At 33.7% G+C, this 10,507-nt stretch overlaps 1 protein-coding gene across 2 annotated transcripts; it reads left to right on the top strand.

Moving 5' to 3' along the window:
• The first annotated feature begins 135 nt into the window (after window positions 1-135).
• Pdk (pyruvate dehydrogenase kinase) lies at window positions 136-9,680 on the top strand. Of its 2 annotated transcripts, none has more exons than XM_066393571.1 (7): window positions 136-654; window positions 823-961; window positions 1,889-2,142; window positions 4,513-4,713; window positions 6,265-6,440; window positions 7,665-7,889; window positions 8,086-9,680. In XM_066393571.1, exons 1-7 carry the CDS (start codon window positions 555-557, stop codon window positions 8,275-8,277), a joined length of 1,287 nt encoding a protein of 428 aa, XP_066249668.1. In that variant the 5' UTR covers window positions 136-554; the 3' UTR covers window positions 8,278-9,680. The 2 variants fall into 2 exon arrangements, with proteins under 2 accessions (XP_066249668.1, XP_066249670.1); XM_066393573.1 differs by having other exon boundaries at window positions 139-654; window positions 4,528-4,713.
• Window positions 9,681-10,507: the final 827 nt, after the last annotated feature.

The raw sequence follows: 10,507 nt of genomic DNA, 5'->3' as shown, positions 1-10,507 counted from the left end.
CAATGTGCGAGACAGAGTCAAATATATCTAATATACAGCGTGCCCGTTCTAACGTCACATTCATTTTCCGGCCGTTCCCCAGGCGTTCAATTATTTACGTAAATTCAATAATTTTTTGACTACTATTGACACTGACTTTGTCATTTTTGACGTTTGGAGGGGTGAAGAGGACTTTTATTTTGATTTGTGCAAATTTCTAGAATTAAATTATCATATTTATCAAGGTTTATTTTGTTGTTAACTCGCTCATTGGAGGATATATAAATATAAGTCAGTAGTTTTGTGTGTTGCTGGTGGACGGTCGTGTCCCGCATGAAACTCCGCCATTCCCGGGGTGTCGATTTAGTATAAACATCTGTTTATAAGTTGCTGTACCGCGATTTCAATCTTTCTGTCAGAAAGTCAATTTAAAGTGAATTTTTAAATAAAACTAAAACCGTTTCGTATTTTTAGTTGATTTTTTAGAAATGACATAACTTTCCTTGCTCGTATATGTTTACAACTGTGATCTAAACGTTTTAATTCAACGGTCAATTGCGGAGGTGACATTCAAGATGAGGCTCACATCCAGGCTACAGAGCATCTCAAAAATGCTGGATTTCTATTCCCAGTTCAATCCATCTCCGCTTTCTATCAAAAAATTTATCGATTTCGGTAAGATTGTGGGTTGTGGTGATAAAATGACATTTTTTTTACTTGGCTCAATATCACCCAAACCACCATCATTGATTGTTTTGGTTGTGCAATACCTTATTTCACACTTAGCAACATGCCGAACGGACTTTGGCTTATTTTTTATTTTAAATCACTTTTTCCATTTAGGACTCAATGCCTCTGAGGAAAAGAGTTTCATTTTTTTGCGCAAAGAACTGCCTGTTCGATTGGCAAATATTATGAAGGAAATAGCTTTGCTGCCTGAAAACTTGCTGAGGATGCCCTCAGTTCTGGCAGTGAATGACTGGTAAGTGAGGATTTCAGCCTTGCACAATGATTCCCAATAATGTCAGGTTTTTATTGTTATAAGGGTGCTATTTGAGTGTAGGTTAATTTAGGTTACTTTTCAATTTGATGCTGTTAAAGAGCAAATTAAACATTGTATTAAATAACATAACATTTATGTGGCAATAACCATTGTAAGTTAAGTTTCAAGGAACTTAAAAGAAAGTGAATAGCCACACATTAGCATGGGAATGCTAATGAGTGCCACTTGTGAAGATAATGTAAGGGTTAAGATATAATTTTGCCATTTTCAGTAAAAACTGAAACATAGATAACTCGTTTTTGCATTAATCCTAGGCCAACTTAGCGAGTCCTATTTTTAAGTGGTTAAGTGTACTTAAAACACTAGGGGTATGCTACAAATTATATAACTCAATTAGGCAACAGCCAATCAAATCCAATTAAATACATATATGTTTTGAAGCCTTGTGCAGATCATGTCAGAGCAGAGATTATGATCTGTCAGAGTGTTATACTGAAACATTATGTAACATCATATGAAACAAACATTTCATGCTAATGTGACACCCTGTATAATAACTAAAATATGCATGTTGTTTGTTGCATGTGTGCCAAATCCAAATTTACGTATTTATCAATTAAATATATTGATTGATTGTGGTTTGGTGGCACACACAGCAAGATATTTTTTCCTATTTTTAAAGTTCACACCAACTTCATTTTTGGGGAGAACTAATGCAAAGAGCCCTAACTCCTTTTCGAGATACACACTATTTCATGACCAAAAATTTTATGTTTCTATGTGGAAAAAATTTGAAATTGTTGCCAAATCAATCAGTAAATTTAACGAAGCGAAGAAACTGTATTTGCAACTATAATTACTAATTATTGAGCCAACAATTCTGATAAAAATGTATCATTGCCTTAGGTATATGCGTAGTTTTCAAGAAATATTGGAGTTTGAGAGAAAAGACCCGACTCCAGGCACTCTGGAACATTTCTGCAACGAATTAGTAAAAATTCGTAACAGACATTCTGACGTGGTGGAAACCATGGCACAAGGAGTGCTAGAACTCAAGGAGTCCCACGACGTGGATTCCCACACTGAGCACAGCATACAGTACTTTTTGGACAGATTTTACATGTCCAGGATTTCCATCAGGATGCTGATTAATCAACACAGTAAGTCAATTCATTTTGAATAGCCTGCTATTTACCTCTAGTGTTAAAACGATGAAGTTTCGTTTCCTAGACGGTTTCAAAGTCGAAACCTTAGCGAGGTGGCCGCGAATGCATGACCTACGATAAATAAAAATAGAACTCGTGCGCAACGTGTGTCACCTTAGAGAAAATTCATAATTAAACAGGACAAAGTCCACAATTTTTCCCGAGACCTGTTGACAAACAATGTTTGAGGTTTTAAGAGGATTTTGAACAATAACACATAATTATCGATAAGTGTGTGTGTCGGTCTGCTTACGATTGTCGCCAGCCCAATCGGATGTGATCTAACCTTGGACCTGTTATTTAAGTATTGAGTTAAATGTTTACTGTTTACCCAGATCTTCAATATTGTTAAAGTAAAGTATTAACTTAAATTGTGGGATAACGGGACATGATTATATTACAAATAACGACAGTATAGTTCTTTTCTATGTAGTGTGACTGCACACAGGCGCCATGAAGTTCTGTAATTAGAACCAATTAGAAAATTAGTAGGTATACTAAAGCAGATGTTTCAAGCCTTAAAGACCAAATTTTAACAATCAAACTCTTACTAGTTTTTTCGCTCATTAATGATTTCTCAGTCATAATAATCACGCAGGTTCACCAGTGCGATGGATCGCTTAAAAGGGCATTTAATTATTTTTATAAAAACGCACTTTAGGCAGGTTGAGTGTTTAACCATAAAAGCATTAATTTTGAGCCGCCCTGTACAAGGTAGATCCAATTTCTCTACGTGGGGCAAACTCGTGGACTTTTCCGCAACGATTTAAAAAAAATTCTGCTTTTTTAAAAATTCAAATCGCGTTGTAACGGAGATTTTGTTGGGGCCTCATTTTAAGTAAAAACATAAACAAACATTTCGCAAATTGCTAGAGGTAGCTATAGGATTTATTAAAACTGAAGTAATATACAGGGCGGCCAATACAGTGCATCGGAGTTGCCACTGCTTTTTTATATAACTTGCAACGGCGTAATGCTGAAAATATTTTAGGTTGATAGAGCAAGACCGATTATCTATACAGTGTGTCCGAGATAAAAATATCCAGTAGAGAATCTCGTAAATGATAATAGACACCAACTTGGGTAAATATGAGGAAAAGTTGCTTATTTAAAGGAGTAGAGAAGTGGTGAAGGGAAGAGGGAGCCCCCTACAAGGTCCTAGCCCCCCTTACATTCTATTACACTGCCGCTAATTAAACCATAGTTTAATAAGACTACAGATGGAAACCTTGTTCTACTTAGCCTTAAATCTTTTCAGCAACACTCACTTTTATTCACTAAATGACTACTAAACTAGTAACGTGTCTCATGAGTTTTTGAAACAAAAGCACGCGCGAATATCCCGATTATTAGTTTATTCCGTCTAAGAAACATCTTGTTTGTTACCGCGCTAGGACCCAACTGAATCATCTAAGAAATGATATCGCCTCGAAATATACAAAAAACTTTACAGCCTTTTGTAAACATACAGCTCACCGGTTTAAAAATCGATACACGACACGAAATAATATATGGATTCGAATTTTCATATTTCTATACTATATTGGACATATGGAAAATTAATTCGGTGCATTCTTCTCTTGAACATACTATAATATATATATATATATATATATATATATATATATATATATATTATATAATGCCTCCAAGATAATGGCGTTACTAAGTGTCTTGTCCTAAAATCGACAAAAAATTTAGCCACTCTTGGCAAATGAATTATCATAGAATGAAACCAAAAATAGAATGTTGAAGCTTATAAAGAACTGCAATGGAGTATAGTTGTTTTTGTTTACTCCTTGTTATAACTTGGTGGAAAAAAATTAAAACAATTTTCACATTTGAATTTTTTTTCGAAATAACTGAAAAACCAAAAATCATTTTGTAATTCTATTAGAACCCTGAACCTCTCTGAATGTGCAATTTTTTTCCCAATTAATAAAGTCTCTAAGTATCACTGTTTACGAGATCCTCATGCCGAACAACTTTATCTTTGACATACCGTCTGCAAATTTCAGAAAGATCATCTATTCCGTTTTTCGTGATTGATTGACTACCTAATATTTTTGAACCACCTTGTATATTTTGTTGTAATATGCTATGCACTAGTTTCTACAACTCTCATTTAACTTTTTAATCTTTTTCAAATGTTAGACGAGATATGGGACAATCCCGCTCATGTGAAGCACCCTGTAGTTAACCCCAACTTTCACTTTTCTTTCGGTTTGTCTGGACTTTTCGTCTTGAGTAACTCTTTTTATGTTTTTTTTTTAATGATTTTTTTCCGTCTTTTGTTGTATTCCATCCTCTCTAATTGTAAACCAGTACATTTGTTTTCAGCACTGATCTTCGGGGGGCAGTTGGAGAACGCTCCTGGTCCCAACAGGAGTAAATATATCGGCTGCATTGACACTCAATGCGATGTGGTAAGCGTGATCAAGGATGCCTACGAAAATGCCCGATTCTTATGCGACCAGTATTACTTGGCATCGCCGGACCTCATTATCAATCAGGCTCAACATAATGGTGAGTTCCGCTATACTTTATTATTTTTGGCAATTCGACAAACTGGCAAAAAAATTGGACCAGAGGCGTAGGCAATTTATTTTCATTTTACGAAGTGTCACATTACCCTTGAAATGCTGGTCACACGCCACTGAGTATCACATTTGATGATTATTAGTATTATTAATGTCAATTTTATTTCATGGATATTAAGAAAAAGGAAATTAATTTTCGTTTTAAATGTCCTTGAGCTGCCACTGAATTCGGAACGCTAATTTTTGCTGTCACTTGTGGAGGAAAAACCTATGGCAAAGTTAGAATCAAATTATGGATAAAATGAAGGCATATACCACATTTGCATTCATCATGATCAATTTTTTAAGGTTCTACTTTAGTCTTGAATTATTATTAGCGAGAGGTCACTGAATACTTTTACTTTTCACTACATATCTATATATATACAGTGACCAATACAAAGTACGCGCCATATGAGATTTATTATTATTATTATGTAATTATATATATAATATAACAAAAAAAACAGAAACGTATCCAGCTTAGGTTAAAATTAAGGGCATTTTATATTTGATTTATTTTATACAGTTTTGTTATTGTCAGGTAAAGTATAATAATAAAAAATTGTCCTACTGAAACGTCACCGAGTTTAGGCATTAAATTGTAACTTTTTAAAAAAGAACATAGACATATCGTAAGTTGAGGATTTTGGTAAATCGAGGACTAATTTGTTAAACTTCTAACTGCATTTAATTCCAATGATTATTGATCTAAATATAATCTCAGCATTTCGTTATTTAATCGATATTTATTACCAAGATTAGTAATCTTTATAATATGTATTTCGATAAATTACTTATGATTTATATTATATTATATTTATATTTTTTTCAAAGGTATAATTGAGATTCAAATTTTTCCTACTTGATTGCAGCTCAATCCTAATAAATGTTTTCTCATAAGAGAATCTTGTTATGAAAGATTCTGAGAAATGCGAAATTTATGTATTGTTGATTTTGCGACAAGTTGTCAAATGAACAATGGTATGAACAATATAGTGGCTGCATATAATGTCACTGTCAGTCTAGTGCTTGGTTCAATAATGTTGACATTGATGTTCTTAATAATGGACTTGATTTGATAGAAATATGTGAGAGTGGGAATGAAGTTTATGTCCAATCAAATTGACCAGTGAAAGTTCTTTTGACCAGAAGTCACCAGAAGCTTCATTTTTACTCTAGCATATTCCTCTAGAATCAAAGCCAATGCATTTTAACACTCAAAATGACGATTATTCGAAACTGCCGCAAAAAATGTCACTGTCAGTGCGCAGTAATAGATAGATAGTTCTGAAACTGATAACTGAATTCTCTTCAGCTACTTTTAATTTTATGAAACATTTTCTATTTAAGCAATAAAAATACCAATTTTCTTAAAATTGCCAATTATCTACCGGGTTTCTGGAATAAGTGATTTAACTGTAATAAAATCACAATTTTTAGTGTTGGGATATATTGTATAATTTTATCATTTATTTTAGATAATTATAAATTACAGATTTGCAAAAAGAAGACTTCATCAATATTGTCTACGTGCCATCACACTTATATCACATGCTCTTTGAACTCTTTAAGAACTCGATGAGAGCAGTAATGGAGTACCACAATTCGAGTAACGAATTCCCACCCCTCACTGTAGCCGTTTCCAAGGGGAAAGAGGATATTTGTTTGAAGGTAATGAACGAAAATGTGATTTAGTTCTAGAATTTGGTAATTTTCATCATGGAAATCGTGAACTTACTTTGACATGAGTACTTCCTCATATGTGACTCAATTGGTGGGCAGAATTCAAACATAAGGAAGTGACTAATTCAATGAAGTTCAATTTGACATAAAATATCATCATCATGAGGTCATGTTCTGTTATGTGTGTCTGCAATTGTTTAGGTTTCGCATCGTCCTCTTCCAACTCATCAGTAGGTAAATTACCCAATTGTCAAAAACTACGTCATAAGATACTGAAACATGGCGGACTTTTTGACGGCAATTTTGTTATTATAAAAAAGAAAGTTTTTGAATGGATATGCACATTTCCCGAACCTTTTTTTATCCAAATAAGACTTTCAATGAGGATAAATTCACTTGAGAGAGCTGCTAATATAAATTGCAAATATCTGTTTTTACCGCCATGTTTTTAAACCCAATAAAGTGATTTCATTATTGTTTACCATCGTTTTACGACCTAGAAATTTCCTCATTTATATGTATGTAAGTACACATCGATACTTATTTTGTTAGCCATAATATTTAATAAAATAATCGTTTAATATTATTGTTGACACAGGTTAAGCCGTCTACATTTTTGGAACTTATCTGTAGATAGTTTATTCGCCTGTGCAGCGTTTCGCTTTGTTTACGTTTTAACTCATGTGTTTGTAGAAGTCGGGCTTTCGCGATCAAAGGTCAACAGTTTTGTTATAATATCACATCTCCTGATTTTTATGTACGAGGTGTCCTAAACACGCCGGGTCACTGTTGATATCTTCGAATCGTTAGGCAACGTTTACGAAGTCAATAGAAAATGGTGTTATTTTATTAATTATATAATATACCAATTACAGCCTTGCCAAATGGCCTCTAATTTCATAAGTGTGAAGTAAAATTAGATTATTATTCGGAGATTGAATTTATTAAATACTTAATATCTAAAATTGTACATTGTTTTCATTCTTCAAGAGGGACATCATCACTTTTTTTCATAATAAGAGTTAATTCCTGATATGTTGACACCAATTCACAATTTTACTTTATTATACCATCAATTAAAAGGAATTCGGGAAAACTGGTTGTTCCAAATCATACTTCGAATATTTAACATTATATATATTTTTTATTTTGTTTTAAATTTACCTTTTCAAAATCCCAATTCGAGAATGAATTTTCTTTCCAAAATGACAGATGTCTGACTTGGGTGGCGGCATTCCCCGCTCGACCACTGACCACCTTTTCAAATACATGTACTCAACGGCTCCGCAGCCCAGCAAATCCGACGCCCACACAGTCCCACTGGCCGGATATGGGTACGGTTTACCAATTTCTCGTCTGTATGCTCGATACTTCCACGGTGATCTAGTTTTATTATCGTGCGAGGGCTATGGAACGGACGCCGTTATTTATATGAAGGTACAGAATATGTTGCTTAGTCCGATAGTAGTTTCGGTATTCTATTAATGACTAGATATTTGGAAAAAATGGAGTACTAATTCTACTTAGAACACTTGGTACTTACTAAGACTATAAGGAATATCGGAAATACGATCGGAGCTTCCCAGTTTCTTTTTGAATTATTGCAGAATTAGCAAAAACGCCGTTGTTTCAGGCTTTATCGAACGAAGCCAACGAGCTCCTGCCCATATTCAACAAGACAACATCCAAATTCTACAGGAGCACCGCCCAAGCAGGAGACTGGTCCAACCAAGCTACCCACATTGGCGCAAGGCAGATTAGCATAAACACGAAAAAACATCAACTTCCGCAATCTGGTAATGAGGCGCTCACCAGAGCCTTGTAATGCCGGGACCGATTAGATTGAAATTTTTAGCAGGCTTAGATATTAATTAATTTCAAATTACATTATTTTCGACCATTACAAGGAAGCAATAAGTTGGTTTAACGAAAGAAATTAAGACAAAGTCCGAACTGTTGATTTGATGATTGTGATTAAATTTGTTGGTGTGGTTCCAAATTTTAATCAATTCGTAAGCTGTTTTGAAGGGTTGTTAAAGTTGCACATTCCTCTATTGAAATGGTACAATTTTAATGGGAATCAAAGTTGCTTTAGATGGGAAAATGATTCGGAATTTCTAGTTTCCGAAGAATTTGAAGATATACATCACAATTTCTACGTGGTTGTAAGATATAAAAATTCATTGGTGGCACGTAAATAAAATGTTTTCCCTGTTTGTAACTGTCAAGGTAGTAAGAGAATAAAATTCGGCGTTTGTTGGGGTAGTGATGATAACTGAATTTAACAATTGTCTTTTTGTCAAACTTGACGTCTCTAACCACCATATTTCGCGTAGGCCCACTAGCCGCCTGTAAATCCAAGAATTGGATCCATCCATAAATTGCCACTTCTGCATGCAATATTATCAATTTAAGCAAGGCGTGGATTACAACTCGACTTGTGGATTTACAGTTAACCGTCGTTTTAACTGAAAGGAAAACGTTCCATTGGTCTCGGAAATGTTGCAGCTGTCAAACAGACGTTTTGGCCCAATGAAATTTTGGTGCTCTCATGACTTTTACGCTCATGAGGGGTTGTAGTGGCAGTAGCCGAGTTTAACAAGTGTCAAATTCGGCTTTTGTCGCTTTCAATTACTGCACATGCAGAGGAAACACTCGATTTTTATGGCACTTGAGATTTTTTGTGACCTCGAACACATAGACATATTTCTTCGTAATATTATGCTCCTTTCCCACTTAAAACATTACTTAGACTTAAGCGCAAATTAGGGTTACTGGACGACGATTTCTCTTGAGCATTAACGTTACTTTAAAAAATAGTAGAAAGATTTACTTTCTCTACAGTTTTGGACTACAATTTTAGAAGTGATTTCTTAAAATATATATATATATATATATATATATATATATATATATGTATATGTATATGTATATGTATATCTTTTCGGTCGTTGGTACATGAGGATCGATTTCAGCCAAAGAAAAATGGAATTACGTATTGGGTTAGTAATATCGCCTAAATTTTGTTAATTTGTTAGCCAAGTGGTGGTAGATGAAATGTTTGAGGCGCCACAATAAACTATAAGGTAAGGCATAAAATTTATAATTAAAGTGATATGTATTAGTGAGTAATTACATGTAAATTATGTAGTTTCTGTGTGATAATCTTCTGTAATATAAGATATAACTTCTGAGCTACAATAACATATCAATATACCTACTATTTTATTTTTTGTGTTATTTCTTTGAAACTGCAGTTGACGGAAGCAGCGGAACATGAATTTTTTGTAGTATACAGGGTGGTCACTTTTACGACGCATTCTATGGAGATTTTCGAAACGGTTAAAGATACAAGGTTGGTAAAATGGAAAAAAGTTTTGTATTTTTATGCTCTGCAAAAAGCTGAAAGCAAAATTGGAATATCTTATGTAATTACTAAGATATCAACGAAATACCAAAAATGTCGATTTTCTTTTTTTGTCTATAACTTATTTATTTTTCATACAATCATTTTGAAACTTGGGTGTTCTATATTTTCCGTCAGTGTCTTCAATATGGAAAGGTCAAAAATATCCTAGACCTACTAGTTTACGTGAAAATAATACTAACCTTCGATTTTCTTATGGACGCCATATTGGATTTTCGCATTTTTGAAAAACACGAAAGATTTCCGTTTCGGCGAGGTGCAACACAAGGGTTTTCTGAACTATTTTACAATAAAAATTAAAATATTTAAATATTTGATGAAAAAATCAAGTAGCACTGGATTTGTCAAGGTCATAATTGGTTACCAAGTTACTGACTGTCTTTGACACATAAGTCAAGTGGCCAATAATACAACTTTTAAATAAGTAATGAAAAAAATTATCAAATGTATTTTTGAAAATTAATAACACAAACTTTAACATTAACTAACATTAATTAACAAAGAAATTAATACGAGGAGAGAAAATTACATAAAATGTTCAAAATGACCGCCACTATGAGTAATACATAATGCCGTTCGTTCATACATATTTGAAGTAACTCTACTAACTTTATGTGGGTCGCACTGT

The sequence above is a fragment of the Euwallacea similis genome, chromosome 9, assembly GCF_039881205.1.
Source record: "Euwallacea similis isolate ESF13 chromosome 9, ESF131.1, whole genome shotgun sequence".
Lineage (NCBI taxonomy): Eukaryota > Metazoa > Arthropoda > Insecta > Coleoptera > Curculionidae > Euwallacea > Euwallacea similis.
This window is presented reverse-complemented; position numbering and strand designations above follow the sequence as displayed.

Excerpts from the sequence above, each read along its gene's own strand:
- Pdk (XM_066393571.1), top strand. The coding sequence starts at position 555 with ATGAGGCTCACATCCAGGCTACAGAGCATCTCAAAAATGCTGGATTTC. Across the intron at positions 2,143-4,512 it reads GATGCTGATTAATCAACACA|TACATTTGTTTTCAGCACTG; the intron begins GTAAGTCAATTC and ends ATTGTAAACCAG. Across the intron at positions 7,890-8,085 it reads ACGCCGTTATTTATATGAAG|GCTTTATCGAACGAAGCCAA; the intron begins GTACAGAATATG and ends CCGTTGTTTCAG.